The sequence below is a fragment of the Echeneis naucrates genome, chromosome 7 (genome assembly GCF_900963305.1).
Source record: "Echeneis naucrates chromosome 7, fEcheNa1.1, whole genome shotgun sequence".
Lineage (NCBI taxonomy): Eukaryota > Metazoa > Chordata > Actinopteri > Carangiformes > Echeneidae > Echeneis > Echeneis naucrates.
The window spans coordinates 9515470-9533188 of NC_042517.1; the positions used below are offsets into that span (position 1 = coordinate 9515470).

At 43.3% G+C, this 17719-nt stretch overlaps 3 protein-coding genes across 4 annotated transcripts in view; all 3 read left to right on the plus strand.

The window, feature by feature from the left end:
- The first annotated feature begins 513 nt into the window (after positions 1-513).
- Positions 514-1798, plus strand: hes2.1 (hes family bHLH transcription factor 2, tandem duplicate 1). The gene is made up of 3 exons (XM_029506969.1): positions 514-648; positions 744-927; positions 1038-1798. Exons 1-3 carry the CDS (start codon positions 559-561, stop codon positions 1370-1372), a joined length of 609 nt encoding a protein of 202 aa, XP_029362829.1. The 5' UTR covers positions 514-558; the 3' UTR covers positions 1373-1798.
- A 7077-nt stretch (positions 1799-8875) lies between these two features.
- Positions 8876-10166, plus strand: LOC115046530 (transcription factor HES-2-like). The gene is made up of 4 exons (XM_029506971.1): positions 8876-8973; positions 9062-9157; positions 9271-9358; positions 9446-10166. Exons 1-4 carry the CDS (start codon positions 8884-8886, stop codon positions 9778-9780), a joined length of 609 nt encoding a protein of 202 aa, XP_029362831.1. The 5' UTR covers positions 8876-8883; the 3' UTR covers positions 9781-10166.
- Positions 10167-16545: 6379 nt separating this feature from the next.
- Positions 16546-17719, plus strand: part of acot7 (acyl-CoA thioesterase 7) — a 39598-nt gene continuing 38424 nt past the window's right edge. Inside the window, exon 1 of one of the 2 annotated variants that reach the window (XM_029507424.1) lies at positions 16546-16765. In XM_029507424.1, the coding sequence (XP_029363284.1) occupies positions 16623-16765 (143 nt within the window). In that variant the 5' untranslated portion in view covers positions 16546-16622. The remainder of the gene's footprint in view (positions 16766-17719) is intronic. The other variant, XM_029507423.1, reaches the window with a different exon arrangement.

The following is a 17719-nucleotide window of genomic DNA, read 5'->3' on the forward strand; positions in this document are numbered from 1 at the left end:
GTTCTTTCAAAGAGATGCAACTTTCAGATGTGTCGTCGTACAAACTGATATTTGGCTGGTTCGGTCACTGATTCGTGTGGATGTTTTTTTTTTTTTATGCAACAATGAAAAGCAATAACCACAAGAATAATCCCTTCAAAAACAAAGCACGGCGAAAAAGAAGTTACCGTAAATAATTTTGCAAAAAATAAATAAATAAAAAAGTCCAGATGCTCAGAGAAGCCGGTCGTCATTTGGCCTGTAGGCGTAGTTGTATCTGCGATTGACGTTTAAATACAGAATTATAAATACAATAAAACGCTACACCATCGCGAAACTGCGCATACCAGCGGTAAACACGGAGGCCCACAGGGACCAGATGCTCCAGACAGGAGCCCCCAGAGGCCTCCCGCCCTCTGCCCCTCCCCTGCCCCCCTCTCTGGGGTGTGTGGCTTGTCCCTCCGCGCTGACGCTCCGGAGCCTCATAAATAGGAGCCTCCTCCGGCTCTGCCTCACACTTCAGCTTAGCCGCTCAGAGAGCAGGTCACCCAACCAAAAGCACAGCACCCAAGAGACAAAATGAGTCCCAGCATCACCACCGAGGCCACCCAGCCTCTCCCTGCCAGGTCCACCGTGGCCCAGAGGAAGCAAGCCAACGAGCTGAGAAAGGTGAGGAAAAATGAAACTGACAGTCTGTGGAACCATTTCTGAGTCTGTCTTTAAAAAGTGCAGCTGAATAATGCTTTTCCCGTCATTTCTTCCAGACTCTCAAACCGATGCTGGAGAAGAGAAGACGCGCACGTATCAACGACAGCCTCAGTCATTTGAAGAGTCTGATTCTGCCTCTTGTTGGCAAAGACAACGCCCGCTACTCCAAGCTGGAGAAAGCGGACATCCTGGAAATGACCGTCCGGTTCCTCAGAGACCTCCCGGCCTCTCCGGTCCAAGGTGAGCACCAGCACTTCACCTTTAACGTTAATCACACCAGATATCTTATTTCAAGCGAACCCCTCCTGAAATCACAGTTGCTGACCAAGTGTCCTCTTTGCTCGTCCCAGATTCCGCAGACAGTTACAGAGAGGGCTACAAAGCCTGTCTCCAGCGCGTCTCGGCGCTGCTTCCCCAGACCAGCCTGGACCAGGACGCGTGCCAGCGCGTCAACGACTTCGTTCATCAGTCCATGTCGGCCACCGTCACCCCAACCTGCCGGAACTGCTGCGCTCAGAGCTCGAGGACTTTCCCTCAAATCCAGCAGAGACTCCTGAGCCTTAAATCCAGTTTCGACTCCAGACCGGACATCCAGTCCCGGAGCAGCTCCAGTGCGGCAGCGGCTCCCAGTCCAGCTCAGCAGGGCCTGCAGCCGGTCAGCGCTGCGGTGTGGAGGCCTTGGTAGATCAGATGGCCTTTCATTTCGTCGTCTTATTTATTTTCTGTTATATTCCCTGTAGCCGTATCCTAGCAGCTGTAAACAAGTTAAGAATAATGGCTGCCTAATGATTTAATACAGCATTTGGCCCATGTTGCGGTTAAAGCCGGAGGCCACGAGAGCACAGATCTCACAGAAACTGTAAAGTCTATGAACTTTGTAAAAACGCAATCCTCTTTGGGGTGTCAAAGATATGGGTTGTAAGTAACACTTTTGTAAAACCCCAAGGGTTAATTGTATGAGGTTTGCACGATGGACTTCAAAATGTTTTGGTCTGTGCAACAGAATAGTCTGTAAACACTGTGTGTTCAGTAGGATTAGAAATCATCTGCTGGTGGCATGTAAGAGAAAACCCCGTTTTGTTTCATGAACGAAAGATTTCCAATAAACGTACTTTCTCTGAGGATGGATGTGTGTTGTGATCTTTATTCTGGGATGTTCTTAAGTTTATCGTTAAACCCGGAGTCCTTACAGAGAGCACTGTGGGGATATCAAAGGCGGAAAAAGGCGCGCAGACGCGTAAAGGCGCAGGTCAGCTGGAGCCTTTTGAAGCTGAGCAGCTGCTCCATTGTTGCCTGTGTGCGGAGCCAATACATTTGCCGCCAAATTGGTGGGAAGAAGTTGAACTGGCTGTGTGACGGGAAACACTGAGATCACAGCAGTTTTAATTACAATGATAGAGCAGAAGCAACCTTACACAGGTTTATTTCCAAATGAATAAAGAGTTGGTATATCCATGTCACACAATTTCAAAGCCCAAAGCCTCACAGTAATAAATGCTGGTGAGGCTTTAGTTTTTCTGTGGTCTTCCCAGTTAGTTATCCTGATTTATTTATAATGGGAGGAAGCAACTCTGGCCCCTATAGATTAATTTATTCTAACAAAATGGATTTTACAGCTTGTAACTGTTATTGCAGCTTATTTGGCAAAAACCATTCTGACTGTACTGGATAGAAGTGAAAGTTGTTTTATCATTATTTATTATTGTGTTTATTCTAGCATGAAATAGCATCAAGTAATTTTACATGAAAATAAGATGTGCAGTCTTTAGATGTGTCTGTGAATTCAAAAAGAACTTGGTTAAGTATTATTACTGTATTTTTTTATGTGATTATGTTGCTTTGTTGTAGGACATTTTGAAGTAATAAGCTTTTATCAACTATTGGCCTATAAGGCATTATCAAAGGCCTTATAGGTCAATGAAAATCCACGTGCAGACAATTGAAACACACCTCAGATTGATTTTCTTGCAGGACCAAGAAAATGTAACTATTTCAAAGAACCTCAGTTTATGTCTGAAGCGGCCATAAGCCTAAATGTCCCTGAGAGGTCCAGAGGAATAGGATCAGTGTGGAGGGTGCGCACACATAGCAGCTGTTGTTGTTCAGTCTTTTTGTAGTCGTCATTCTGGTGTTGTTTGCTGTCTCAGAGATGTCATATAGTTCTCTTTATTCAGTTTCTTGGCTTGTCCCTGTGGTTTTCCTGATTCTCTCATGGCTTTTCATGCAGGAAAATGACCACAAACTCATTTCTTCACAGCTTTTGACAAGTCTATTTTATTTTTCAGTGTTCCATTTTCTCTCGCAACAGGACTTATACACTTTCGCTGGCTTGGTGATAAGCAAAATGGCGGCCATGTCATTACTCAGATATTCAGCAGCACTTTTTACTGCAACATCACAACCCATTTGGAAAACATGTCAGCAGTCACAAGGCACAACATTTTTCCCGTGCTATTATATATAATATATATATTGCAAATGTTGAAATGGTTTATCAGGAGCTGCCCAGTTAAAGCCACAATTCACATTGGTCCTGCAAAAATGTAGTGAGAGGTTATACAAACTCTTTGTGAAGAAATTTGTCTGTACGACTCACTTTTGACACAGATATTGTCATGTGCTAACTTTCCTTAGTGAGGAAAAAGATATTGAGCAGACTGCCAACAAACTGAATTGAAAGCAACTGGACTTAGATTTGTCTTAAGAAGACGTTTCGCCTCTTATCCAGGGGGCTTCATCAGTTCTCAACGCATCGGTCTGACTAGTTGTCACTAGTCTTAGAAAAATTTAAGTCCACTTGCTTTCAATTCAGTTTGTTGGCCGGATATGACTATGACCTGGATGAATCAGAATATACACGGACATATTGAGCAGTTGTTATCTTTCGTTTTTTCTGTGGCCTTAGCAGCTGCACCTGGACCAACAGCGTGTTTTTTAAAGCGGAACAAGGTCTGGTGGACAATGTGTTTGCATGTAAAAAACTTTCTCTTGGCCCAAAGGTGGCCCAAATCACATAACAGATCGTCTTAACATGTTTCTCTCGAGGTCAGTGGCAGTGGTCTATCTGTCTAATAACTGATTCTGATTCTGAGGCACCTGAGTCTAAGAGAACGTTATTTGCATGTTGGTATTTGTGTGTGTGTGTGTTGCATCGAGCTCATTGAGCTTCTCTACACAGGTGTTCTGGTTAGCGGTGTTGTGTGTCTGTATCGGTGTTGGTGTCTGAAGTGCAGGTTGGCTTCTCATTACGTTCTTTGTGTCAAACCCAGATGCTTCTTTCACTTCCTGCTGCTCCTCCATCAATCAGCCTCTGCTTGTTTCTCAGAACAGTCCACTGCTCAGTTTGCCACCTACCCACACTTGTAGCAGACTTTCTTTCTCTTTTGCCTGCGTTTCTTTATCTCCTTATGGTTTAGGGAGATACAGATTTTTGTCTGGGTCATGAGCAGTTGTTGGTCTGAACTGTTGGTAGAAGAGTTCAAATTGTGTTGTGTAGCGGACCAGTTTTTTCTCCTTACCTTTTGACTCTTTTAGTAAATTTAATTCAGCATTTGCTTAAGAGAGAGCTTAGAGTGGAGGACACATCAATGTTTTCTCAACATCGATACCTGCAAGTTCAGCCAAAGAGTAAGTTCAACATCACCTTTTTGTTTTTTTTAATTACAAACCCCATTTTATGCCATCAGACATCTATCATATGTGCACAGCCAGGATAAATACACACCGCTTCTAATTATATTCTGTTGTACAAATCGAAAGCAGCTTGCTTGCTTGAATTGCATAACATTAACAAGTGTTCAAGACAACAAAGACTTTCAATCATTTTTCGATTTTTTTTCTCCAAACTTTAGAAATGGACAGATCACAGTGAAAGAAGCTGTTCTTCGCCCTCAAACAATTCAGATGCTTGCCTGAGGTTTGCCAAGCTGTGCCTCGACACTCCACATGGTGAGATAATATGTACATGACCCAATACACTAAACTTTTGCTGGCACTGTTGACTGTAAGAAGGTTCTGGGTTTGATTCCCAGGCCTGGCTTGTGTGTGTGCTGTGTGGCCTGCCTTTGCCCAATGTCAGCACCCACTCACCGCCTAGGTCATAAATGGTACAGATAGTGAGATCCACCCATCCATCTTCTACTGCTTATCCATTTCTGTGTCATGGGGGGTGCTGGAGCCAATCCCAGCTCTGTGTGGGCGAGGGCAGGGTACACCCTGGACAGGTCGCCAGTCCATCGCAGGGCCAACACACAGAGACAGACAGGGACCAACAACCACTCACACATCAGACCTACAGACTAGATAGTGAAATGGTTTTGTTATTTTTAATACTACAAATATGATAATATTGTGCTGGCAGATGTTAGACATTGGATCTTTTGTTTATCTAGTTGCATTTTCACCATTCGTACAGTATATTTGCACTTGACAGCTCTAATTTTCACAAGCCTAATGTGTCTGACACAGGGGGCTGAAGCTCCACAAAATTTAAAAATATGCTCTTACATATGACTAAAGCTTAAAGTTTAAATAATTGGTCACAGTAAGTTGAAATTATTGAATGTTTTCTTTTAGTTGTTAGTGAGCTGGACCTGTTTTTACTTGGCTTTAAATGCTCATTGTTCCCATAAAGATTCAAATCTAAAAATGTAATCAATTCATTCTTACAGGTAACTAAGGCAGAAACACAAAGTTGTGCTTATAGCTTAGACACAAAACAGTTCTTAAAACCTAAAATACATGAAAAACATTGGATAACTTTTGTTTTGCAGCTTTTTGTGTGTTTTGGGATTCCTCCCATAGAGTCTGTGCGGATCAGTCTAATGGATCTGGGCATTGCTCATGCTATTCACTTGATTTTTGTCTCGGCTCACTGTTCGTAATCTCATCGCCAGGATTAATTTTAGCTTCATTTATTTACCATCTACGTCCACAAGCCTTCCAGCTGTAAGTGTAACACCCCACTGCTTGTAACTTAGCAGTGGGGTGAATGCTGACAACAAGCTCAAACCACCCACCACTGAGGTTGGTCTGGTTTCGGAGACAGCTCTCTTGCCCCTTTCACTCTGGTGATCTGTTATGTGTCAGTGTGGCTTAGTTCTCTTCTTGTCTTGTGCTGTAGTTTTGACTCTTCCTTTTGATTTTGTTCTATAAATTTGCCATGAACCTGACTGATGTATTCGAACTACAACCAATTAAAACCTCTATAGTTTGCTCAGTTGATCAGGCTGGGGGGTTAACTGGAGATGTCCTATAACTATCCAAACATTAAACTCCATTTTTTTAACAGACTGGATAAGTAACATCCAGTTTGATGCTCAGTCCTAAAACTGAACAACTGTAAAACCATGAAAACTGTTTTTGTTCACAAATGTAGAAGTGATCATTTTAACTTGGTGCTCTGACAAAACCAATGAAATCCCTAAAAGTGAACAGTAACTGGATGTGTTTGTGGAGCACTGCTGATCTGCTGTATCTGTTGGTCATACCGAGTCTGGTGGCTGAAGTCTACAATCTTCATACACCATTTAGCTCCGAAGCATATGGAGATTAAACGTTGTTTACAGGTCTTGTAGTTGGAAAAGATTTTGATGTCATTGTTACTCAGATCGCATCACCCAGCAGCAGAAGTCAGGTGGAGTCTCACAGCACCCAACCCCCCTCACCCCCCTCACCCACCTCACCCCCTGACACTAACACACTGACAGTCCGCATGTGTGATTCTTAATTCCCATGAAGTACCCGAACATTTCCAGACAAAGGCTCCCTGTTATCCGGCCTGCACAGATGGTTTTACCGACGCCCAATTTGCCTGAAAAGACAAAAGAGGACCCTAACCGTAAGAGCCAAACTCGAGAGAAGTGACCCTCCCACCTTGCTCTGCACCCACCGAGGCCCACCCCCTCCCATCATCCCCCGCTCCCAGCGGAGCTGAGGGGCGCGTGCAGCAAGTGTGCCTCTCAATTTCAGGGCAGGGCTTTTTTTTCTGAGGCAGCATAACCAGATGATGTTGACTCGAGGTTGCCTCTTCAAATATGAATTTCTCAAAATTTATACTCCTCATATCAAATAGCTGAAATGGCTCAAAATCCCAAATTATAAACATCCATATACCGTATATACCCATATATATGAACAAATTAATGGTCTGCCATTGATTATATATATATTTTTTATATTGCTATATAGTAAATAATCGTATGTCTCTGTAAGATAAAAATATTGTTGTCAGCGCATTTATTATGGCTGACCATTCATTTGTGCCAATGAAAGACAGATCCTTTGGTTGGAAGTTTTCCTCTTTATGTTTCAGAGTTTCATGTTTGTTGGTGTTTAAGGATTATATTTTGGGAGGTGGTCGCCTTGTTAGAGGTTTTCATTGTTGGTTTGTATTGAATGCTCATTCAGAAAGTAGCTGTATTGCAGGTTGCTCCTCCAGACAAACATCTTTCATTCCCATCAACAGATTGAGCTTTGTGTCGCCGGCATCATGTGATATTCACAAAGAAGCTTTTCATGATGGCGTGGACGCTAAAATGTCCAGGAGTCAAGTTAAAGGAGATGAGTGCGTCATGAAGTTTGGAGCGGGGGGAGGTTTCAGTTGGTCAGGATATGGACCCATTAGACACATGCAGATGGGACACCCACGCTATAACTGCGTGGACATCCTGCGCAGTCCGTGTAAAGTTTGAGACCGTGTGTGTGTGTGTGTGTGTGTCATGGGCAGGATATGGATGTACACTATGGCTGGACAGGGGGATTGGGTGTCGAGGATGCCGATGTGGTGCAGTAGTGGGGGTTGGGTCGCTGGAGTAAGGGGCGAATGGAGGAGGATTGCAGTGTGTGGGGGGGGGTCGGGGGTCGGTAACACACAACCATCTGGTCCCTGTGGCGCGTGCTGCGCGCGTGGTTCCCCTGAGTGCAGTGGTATTTGATGGGCTGTCATGTCGCTTCAGTTTTTATTTGAAATCTGCAAAGTCTCAAAGCTTTGATTCAACATTTGACACATCCCTCACAGGACGTGATGGTGGGTCATTAACTACATAAGGTCTTAGCCCAAAAGTCTAAAAAGGCAAAAAGTAAATAAATACATTCTAAAATGCTTTGAACCCCCGTTTTAACCTGGGCTGATTTTATGTTTTCTGGTGGCTATTGTTACTGAGGAACATCCCTCTCTCCCCACCCTCTGTTTTTCAGCCCCCACCACCATGTGCGGGCCGTTGGCAGCAGGGGGATACACCCTACAGGTAGACTCCCCCGGGCAGAAACTGCATTAAACGTCATATGCAAAACTATTGTTGTCAAAATCAAAGAGCAGATGTTATTTAAAAGTAGCGTGGCTTGGGTATGTGATTGGAGTAAAAGTCTGCTGTCTGTGTACACTTTTGGTTACACGCAAGCCTGACCCCTATGTCAGAGTTGTACGCATTGCACTCTGTTGTTAAAAGTGCAGATATTTATCTAAAATAATCACCATTACCTAAATGAAATATATGATTCAATTTGGACAAATAGCTAATGAGATATAAAGTAAAATGCGCACATGTCCAAATCCTATTGCTTGCATCTCAAAATATGTTACAAGTAAGATGTTCGTTTTAATGTGGTTTGTTACGAATTTAATAAATCGTTATTTTTTAATTGTCATAATAAATACAATTATTATATAGGCTCGGTCTTTCTTTTGGTTAATGCGCAATTACGCGCCAATAAAGTATTTACACTCAAAACAATGACCGATTATATCGTCTTTGCATAAACTAATAAAAGCCACTGTTTACTACAATAAACTAAATTAAGCGTCATTTAACTGTTTACAAAGCTGTAGGAGAGTTTGCAGAATTTGCATTCGGTGAATGAGCCTTTGGTGCGTCCAGCGTCTTTACGCATTTGCTCTGACTCTTTTGGCAGGTTTTTTTTATAGAAATATAGTTTATGGATAATAACGCAGACACGCCCTGCAGTTGTTACGCTTGGATTAGAGTAGAAGACAGATGGTTATCTATCTAAATGTGAAGCGTTTGTGTTGTTTTCATCGAATACGTAGCTGGTTCAAATCTTATTGTGCCGGCTTGGGGGCGTAGCCGTGACGCACGGAGACCGACGCCAAGGACTTCCATATATACCGCAGATCTGGGCCGTTAGAGACAGATCCTCCCCGACCTCTGACTAGAACACCTCTCTGGTACCAAGACGATGTCTCCAAACATGACTTGTGAACCCCTCCAGACTTTTTCTCCAGGGCTAACTGTGGCCAAAAGAAAACAGGCTCTTGAGCTCAGAAAGGTAAGTGATCTCACTCAGTTTTGCTTCATTTTACTTAGAATATCTCATATGTCTTGTATCAATACTAAGTGTTATTTGATCTTTTCAGACTATGAAACCTTTGATGGAAAAACGAAGGCGCGCCAGAATCAACGACAGCCTGAACCACTTGAAAAACCTCATCCTTCCTCTCACAGGCAGAAATGTAAGCAATTCTATCGTTGCAATATAAGAAAACCAACCGCTTTCAGATATTTTCTAGTCAATGCAGCAGCTAGGCTCATATGTTTAACAATCAAATTTTATTGTTTTCACCAGAAGACTCCGTATTCCAAGTTTGAAAAAGCCGACATCCTGGAAATGACCGTGAGGTTCCTCAGTGACATGCCGCGCACTAACAACAAAGGTGAGTCATGTTTTTGTGTCGCCAGATGTATAGACACCGTCTCCATCATATTTGAGCAGCCAAACTAACATTTCTCCTTCTTTTTAGATTCCGCAGACAGTTACAGAGAGGGCTACAAAGCCTGTCTCCAGCGCGTCTCCGCGCTGCTTCCCCAGACCAGCCTGGACCAGGACGCGTGCCAGCGCGTCAACGACTTCGTTCATCAGTCCATGTCAGCCACCGTCACCCCAACCTGCCGGAACTGCTGCACTCAGAGTTTCAAGACCTTCCCTGAGATCCAGCAGAGACTCTTGAGCTTCAAGTCGAGTTTCGGCTCCAGACCGGACATCCAGTCCCGGAGCAGCTCCAGTGCGGCAGCGGCTCCCAGTCCAGCTCAGCAGGGCCTGCAGCCGGTCAGCGCTGCGGTGTGGAGGCCTTGGTAGACTGGTCAGGTTTTTTTGGTGGGGGGGGAAGTGAAAAGCCAGCAAAATGCATAATACACAACATAGCAAAGGCAGGCAGCGTGTTGAGTTAGCGTCACTTGTAAATATACACAGTGAATGAATCCCTCGCTTCCGTTGATGAAAAGCCAGATTTCATCGTTAGATCGTATTGGTGGAGTATTATATACTTACGTTTGCGCACGAGTCTGTTGTCCTGTTTGAGTTGACAAGTTTAGACAGTCGTATTTTTTAAATCTGCATGTATGTGTACGTTTAATATTTAGTCCTCTTTGTGGACTAAATGGTGAAGGGCTATCGAAACAGCCCTGTAAGACCCCGGGGGTCAGTGTATGTATGAATCTGCACCACAGACGTCAGTGTCCTGAGTCTGTGCAGATGGAGCTGTAGACATGATCTATGTCACTTTAAAAGTATCTCGGTTGGGATGTTTTATTTTTGCTCTTGGTGGCAAATGTTGTATATATGTTATGTAAACACAAATAAAGCTACGATGTCGTGGTTAAATCTTCTGTTGTCTTTTTGTCAACACACTAATTTCTTCTTCGTGTCCATCTTTAACGCATTAATGACATCCGGGGTGCCACACAAAGAGAAAAGACAAACAAACAAACACAACACCGAAAATGAATGTGAGTTGAATAGAAATTGCAATGACAGCAAAAAAAAACTATTCACATAAAAAAGCTGCTGTGACTTAAAGCTAACAAGGGACGGACATGTTTCGAGGCTGCTGGAGGTGAGCCAGCATTTCCTGAAGTGTGAACTATCCCGTTCAGACACATCTGAAGCAGGTTTGAACAGAATACACGGCACACTCGGACGGATGTTGCAGTCTCAGGCGCCCCCACTCGGCTCCGTGGAGCACCGGCCCCGGTCCTGCTGCTTCCTGTGGTCTCTCCTGCCCCCTTCTGGCCGGGACGGGCACGCACACGGTTTCTCGTCGTTTTTCCGGCTGCTTCTCTGCAAGGCCTCTCTCCAATTTGTGTGTGGCCTTAGTCGTTTGAGACTCTGAAGGGATCTTTCTGCCCCGCAGATCCCCGCAGATCCCCGCAGCTCCTCTCAGCCACACCACCACCATCACCACTGCTCCCGGTGCGGACGAGCCGTCAGTCCGTGACAGCCTGCGCACAGCCGGCGGCCGGTCAGTGAAGGGCACTCTTCACTGAGTCTCACATTAAGCAGGGATCTCGGTCCAACACCAGAGCAGCACATCCATGTCGGTCCCGGAGGCTCGCCCGGAAGCGCCCTCCCTTCAGTTATGCAGGTAGGACGGTGAACTGATGGTGAGCCGCCTCCGCACGGGAGCAGCCCGCGGCTGATAGCGGGGTGATGAGCCGCATCATCCGCTGTGTCCCGCTGCAGCGCCCTTACACACACACACACACACACACACACACACACCGGTACCGGCTTATTGTCGGTGGCCGGCGGGTCTCTGGGCCACTGGAGCGGCTGAATGTCTGAGTGTCGGCTCATAAAACAGGGTTGTTTTCAGTTCATTCATCCGATGGGGCTTTCTGTTTCGGAGGCTTCTCGGTGACCACATCACCGCTGCGACGCGCTCAAACTGCCAAGGACACACTAAGGTCGCCATCACCTCTTCGACATGCCTATAAAAGTTAGATTTTACAGTGGAGGCTTCGGGCTATTTGGCTCCTGTTGAGAAATGTGGCTCCGGTTAATAGCTAGTCTGCTTTGTAAAATCACGTGTCAATTTATCTCTGAAAGGAAAATAAGAACAACAAGAACAGAAAGTTGCGACTTGCGTGCGATTAGGCGGCTGCAGTCAAAGACTGGTGTCTATTAAAATACCTTCGGGATGAATAAGCTCCCTTTGCCAGCAGCACTCTGGGGCGTTCAGTGCCTGTGCTGCCCTGTAGGTGGAGGCCCGCAGCCGCGCCACTGCGTGGGAAATAAACTATTTATTTCGACCCATCCATCAAAAACCACAGCTGTAATTTCTCTCAGAGCAGGAGCAGATCAAGCTGTTTTATGGTTTATCCAAATGATTTAATGCCTCATCTTGACTTGCTGCTAACCCACCCTGTCTAAGTTTAGGTTCAAGGAAGGAGACGCAGGCTCAGAGGCACTGCCCCCCTTAGTGGCTGAAATATGTCACGACATTAAGTCTATAATATGGCCAGTGCAAATATTTATTTTTTTTTTAATGTATTAATATTTTCAAATTGTCAATAAAAGGGGATTGTATGAAATGAATATGAATCCTATTATATTTTATTTTGTAATAAGTTCATTTTTGAGCAGTCACGTGACATGCTAATTTTAGCATTCATTCATAGCATAGCTAGCTGTCATTCAGTGAAGACCTCAGTGGTGAAGACTAAATGGATATTCGGCGATTTTTAAAGCGCCCTTCAACTTCAACAGCAGTTGAACAAGAGCCGCCTGGGCCTACATGTGATCCGGACCTGGAAACACCCGGGACCAGCTCTGGAATAGCAAACCCAGCTAACTCCACATCACCACATCTCGTACCGGGGCCCACCACCGAGCCACCACCGAGCCACCACCGGGTAACAATGCTCGAAAGCACTGCTGTCCCAAGCAGCCTGCTCAGAATTTCCTACACAAATAATTGGAAACACAAAACGGTCACGTTAAAATGACCCCCCCCCCCCCAGCTCAAAAGTCAAACTCCGCCTATGCTCAGGCTTACTTATGCAAAACCCGAGTAAATGCCATGTTAAGCAGTGAATCACGCAATAAAACCCCATTTTGGTTGCCTCTGTTAGAAATTTCTATAAAATGAAAATGAGTCTTCATTGGTTTTAAAGCAGAGTTATGGTTAAATATCCAATTCAGACTGTTCAACCCAGAATGCCAGAACCTTTGATTATTTAATTGTTTGGTATCAGTATGAGTTTATAGCTTTATATGCCATAAACAATAGCCCACTATTGTGTAAAGACTTCTAATACAAGGCTCATCAAGTGATGTAGCCTGAGGGGACCTATCATGATTTCCTGGTTTAAGCATTTTGTTGACTAAAATGTGAGCAGCAGAGTAAAAATGCTTCTTCTCCCACGTTGATGGCTGATATGAATGAAAGTTTACGGTTGGCAAAAGTCTTCTTTGGTTGCTTCTTAAACGATTTCTTAATTTCTCTTCTAAACTAAACTAAAATCCAGCCTTTTATTTGAAAACCAGAAAGTTGGGGCTGTGTTGCCAGCCAGGGTCTGAGACAGACAGATGTGGGGTTTGATACATCTGACGAAAAGGCTGCATGTTTCTGGTTTAGTGTGTACACAGATTTCTACACATAAGCATTTACAGAGTTTTACATTTTGGGGCCTGTACCAAGATGCAGGATTAGGAGCTATTGAGGTAAATTGAGGTTAAAGCTGGAGTTTACAAAGCCGAATCAAGTTTACCTAACTTCATCCAACCTAACCTGCTCCAGAGCCGTTTATGAAGATAATAAAGGTTAAATGGGTTTGTTGAGATAGCTCAGGCCACAACAGAGCTTTAATGATACAGCAGGCAGGTTAGACATGAGGATCAGAACTGTTTTAATAATCCCTGTGGGAAGTTCCGTTTGTTACTCTGGCATAGGGTAGAGAGCAAAATCGAAATATTACAAGAATATGTACACACATAATACATTATTATAATACAGACGGGTAAAATCAATAACAATATTAAAGATAAAGCCATAGATAATGAAGGAAAGCCGGGCTATAAAAATTAGTTTTGCTTTCAGGTTTTATTATGTTCTTAAATTCTTCAAACTGTTGAGATTAATATCTTCATTAGTGAAGGAAGTCGCTCTGCCGGAAACTCGTGCTTGTTCCCTATTGGTCAATGGTGATAACTCCACCCCTTTTCTGTGCACGTACCGACAGTCAGTGAGGACAGACCAGCTGACTGGAAGATTTAGTTAAACTCAGCGTTTATTTATTATGATGCTAACTCGAAACTTTTTGATCACCAAACACCAAAACAATAAAAACTGTTGTTTCATCCTCACGGTTGTCCGGAGTCAGGTCGGTCCAGTCCAGGCCGCTCAGAGTGACATCACATCCGGCTGTGAACAGCTGATGCCGGTTGAACGGTGTGGTAGATGGCGGAGAGAGTGCAGATTTCGGCCGACGTTGGTTCAGACATGAGCTGCTGCTCCTCTCTGGTCTCATGGTGTGAGTCTGAGTCTCCACTCCTGCTTGAGCTGATAACCAGAGGAGAGTTGAATGGAGGCGCAAACCGAGGCCGAATGAATGAATGAATGAATGAATGAACGAATGAATGAATGAATGGATGAACGAATGAATGAATGAACGGATGGGTGTTTCTGAGGTGTATACTCTTATGTAGTACAGGCTGTCACAGTGTGTTTATATAGCTGCAGCGTTTCCTCTAGGATTTTTTTCAGCAGCGGGGGCAGGCTTAAAACGTTTAGTACGAATTTGAGTTGATTTACAGTCACATCACATCTGATTACAAGTGTGAACATTAAATTACAATTTCTGTTCTGACTGTAGTCAGTTTTTGTTGATTCGTGCAGCCTTCTAACAGTGAGGTACTGTAGCTTTAAGAAATCTCAACATGCAGCATCGGGTTGATTTCAGTGTGAACAGTGAAACTGAGCGGAGAACAAAGACAAGCAGAGCGCAGCACCACTTTTTTTATTTTTTAACTTTGTGTAGATCCATCAGTAGGTGTCAGGGCTTAAAATATTCCGGCGAGTGTCGTCGGACTGCGATTTTAAAAAACGATCAAGATAAAAAATAAAAATAAAAACTTGATGCAAGACATTGTCAGGTTCAAGCAGCCAATTGAGTTCGCCTACCAATGCGAACTGGCCAATCAGAGGTGAGAGGGGAGGGGAGGGGGCTGCATTCTGAGCGATTTGGGGAAAATTAGCTCTAAGCTGTCAAACTCGGAAATTACTGCTTCCAACATAAACAAAAATAGCTGCTGCACATATTTTAGCGTCCAGAAAACGGTGTAAATATGCTTTATGAGTATGTTTACTCCTCCGAGTTAACCTGTGCCGTGAACGCTATGATATGGAAGTTCCGAGTTGTAACAGAGAGCTCTCTGTTCCGAGTTTTCGTTAACGCAGCACCCAGGCCGATGACGGAGGGAGGCCGGGTGAAGACGTCCTCACAGAAAAAGGACTTAGGACAGACTTTGATTATTTATTTCCTATTTTCTATTTAGGAACAGAGCAAAAATACTTTACTGATGCACTGTAACGGTTTACAAATAGCTTTTGTATAAATCGTCCTTTACTGAATTAAATGGTTGCTAGCATAATAGAGGATTTATGTTTATTGGTCTGAGTTCTGAGTTAACTGTTAGCTTACCTCATTATATTTACTGTATTTGCTCTCCTAGTCGCAAAATGTGAAAAAGAAATGTTAATTCACCTGAAACTCTGTAAAGGATGTTAGCGTATTTACGTGGCCAAAGACTGTGGAAAGCATTATATTTCTACTTCATCTGAAACCTGTGGAGGGGAAAGTGTTATGTTGTTGCACATATTCTGTCGTATTATTGTGTTTGTTGCAGTTTTATAAAGAAAACAAGAATCGGGAGAATACACTCAAGTTGGAGTTCAGACTACTGAGTCTTTTTGTTCGCTATCTGTGAAGTTATCCGGCGAGATTCATCATTTATGAGTCAGTAAAACTTAAATGATACCTGACTTCATCAGTTGTCTTTCTCTTACTGGAGAAATATTTGAACAAGCTCATCTGAACATGCAGTCAGCAGTCAATACATACTAACTAATAATGCTGCCCCATGGCGTGTAGGTATTAGCTTAATGCTAACAATGAGTTTACCCACGTTAGCGTTGGCGCCGGGACCCATCACATTAAGCTACAGGTATGCTACATAACGTTAGCTGGCCTTCACCACTTTGTGAATGTCTATTTAACTTGTAAAATCTAAGATGAGTTATGTTAAGCTAACAAGTCTACCTTCGGCTGCCTGCAGCTGTGCCTGTTAGCGTAACACCTGACTGACCTGGTCATGTTGGAGTAATAATAAAAATAAAAAAAGCCCCAAAGTGCTGGGTGACTTTTGCGTCCTGGTACAGAAGTGACACTGAAGCCTATTGAGCCCTTTCAGGCTTCAAAGCGGATATGCAGGCAGGTGAAAAGCTAAACCACAAGCTGCAAATCTTAAATATGTTATAATTAAAGAAAATCACACTGTTGTGTACATTTAAAATTTTCTAAATGAACTGCTTCCATGTGCGCTGCTAATTACAATCAATCCGCATGTTGCAGTGTTTCGTAAACTACCTATCTTATCGCGCGATGAAAAACGGCTTGGTTATTAGATATATTTCACATATTTCTGGCATATTCTTCACGTCCTCCTTTTGAACAGCCATGGTTTAGTGTTCCTGGTAAATTGCTGGTTTGTTTGCCATTCAAACAATCTTTTGGATTATGGTGAACACGCAGGTCTTATATGTTTAATTTAATTTATATATTTATATATTTATTAGCACTTGTTGAAGAAAAATTCTAGACAGATGGTTCACTTCTGTTATATGAAGCTCCTGACGCAGATATTGCCTGAAGACATTCACAGAGTGGAACAACTTTTTTTGGATTAACTGCACAGTATTTGCTTGGCAGCAGGTGCACAAAGCTTGCGCTTTGCAAAGTGTTCCAGTGAGATCAAGTTTGCCTAGTCCTGATGTTGAAGGCGGGGTCAACATTAAACCCTGCATGACACAACGTAATGTACCGACATCAGGCCCCAGATCTCACAAGCCGTACCTTTAAAGCTCGTACAGAAGGGAGGCAGGGCAGAGGGTGAGACTGACAGACAGTCACAGTGCAAAGATGAGTTGCTTTGGGACTCGGAGCAGCAAGAAGAAAGTGGTGGAGGAAAAACTTCAAGCAAGACAAAGTCAGGAAGACAGGAGAGATGGCATGGAAGGTGGTGAGATTGGGGCTAAGCAGCAGTTCAAATATCAACTCAGCAGGTAGTTCACGTCTGAGTCACACTCAGACACATACACACACACATGGATGCTTAATGTATGAAATGTTTTTCTTAGTCACTCTGACACAGACACAATTCTGACAAGTCTCCTTATACTGACACAAAGTACTTTATTAAACTTCGAAACATTAAATCAAATGTAATCATTTTAATTTGCTACCTTCAGTAGTTATATTTTAAAAATGCTGAAATACTTCTCAACTATAGTATCTTTCCTTTATGGCTTCTGTTTTGTTTTTGAGTTTGACTTTCATGCAGTTCTGCCTCATGCTGTTGATGAAGGAAGTTGTGTAACAAAGGAAGATTTAGCATCTGCTCATCTTCACAGTAAGGTGAAACAGATCGCCAGATTGCGGTTAAATGGTGCCTGCCTTTGCTGGCCACTGAGTATGAGTTCAGTATAACCTGAGTAACAGGTTAGATTATGAAGGGTAAAACTAGTTTAACCCATACACCAAAGAATTAGATACAGCTGATAGTGTATGTCAACATCAGAGGGACTCAGAGTCATGTGGCGACAAACTTTTATCTTTGTGGAAAATACTTTACATTCATCCTACTATTCATTGTCAAGCTCACTGATATATGAAATATGGTTTATAGAAATCTTTTTGACTCAGCAGATATGTTCCTCCATCACTCTCCAAAGCTTTTCATCATAGTTAGGCAACTCTCTAGTCTTTTTTTTTGGGGGGGGTATGCCCTGACTTCAGTTAGCGAGTGGCAGAGAGGGAAATGACCCTAACACTAACCCAGCACAGGTCCCAGGCTGGAACTGAACCTGGAATTTAAGGCTTTGACTAAATATCAGTCTAATTTGGCCAAATAAATCAGTACAGTCAAGTGAACTTAATATGTTGCAGTGTTCAACACTAGAATTGCTGTGAGGTCATGTTAACCTCTTTTGCCGCTTAAAAAGCATGTAACTGACTGA

Coding starts and splice junctions, on each gene's coding strand:
- hes2.1 (XM_029506969.1), top strand. CDS start 559: ATGAGTCCCAGCATCACCACCGAGGCCACCCAGCCTCTCCCTGCCAGG. Junction 649..743: donor AAGCCAACGAGCTGAGAAAG/GTGAGGAAAAAT, acceptor CATTTCTTCCAG/ACTCTCAAACCGATGCTGGA. Junction 928..1,037: donor CCCGGCCTCTCCGGTCCAAG/GTGAGCACCAGC, acceptor TGCTCGTCCCAG/ATTCCGCAGACAGTTACAGA.
- LOC115046530 (XM_029506971.1), top strand. CDS start 8,884: ATGTCTCCAAACATGACTTGTGAACCCCTCCAGACTTTTTCTCCAGGG. Junction 9,158..9,270: donor TTCCTCTCACAGGCAGAAAT/GTAAGCAATTCT, acceptor TGTTTTCACCAG/AAGACTCCGTATTCCAAGTT. Junction 9,359..9,445: donor GCCGCGCACTAACAACAAAG/GTGAGTCATGTT, acceptor CCTTCTTTTTAG/ATTCCGCAGACAGTTACAGA.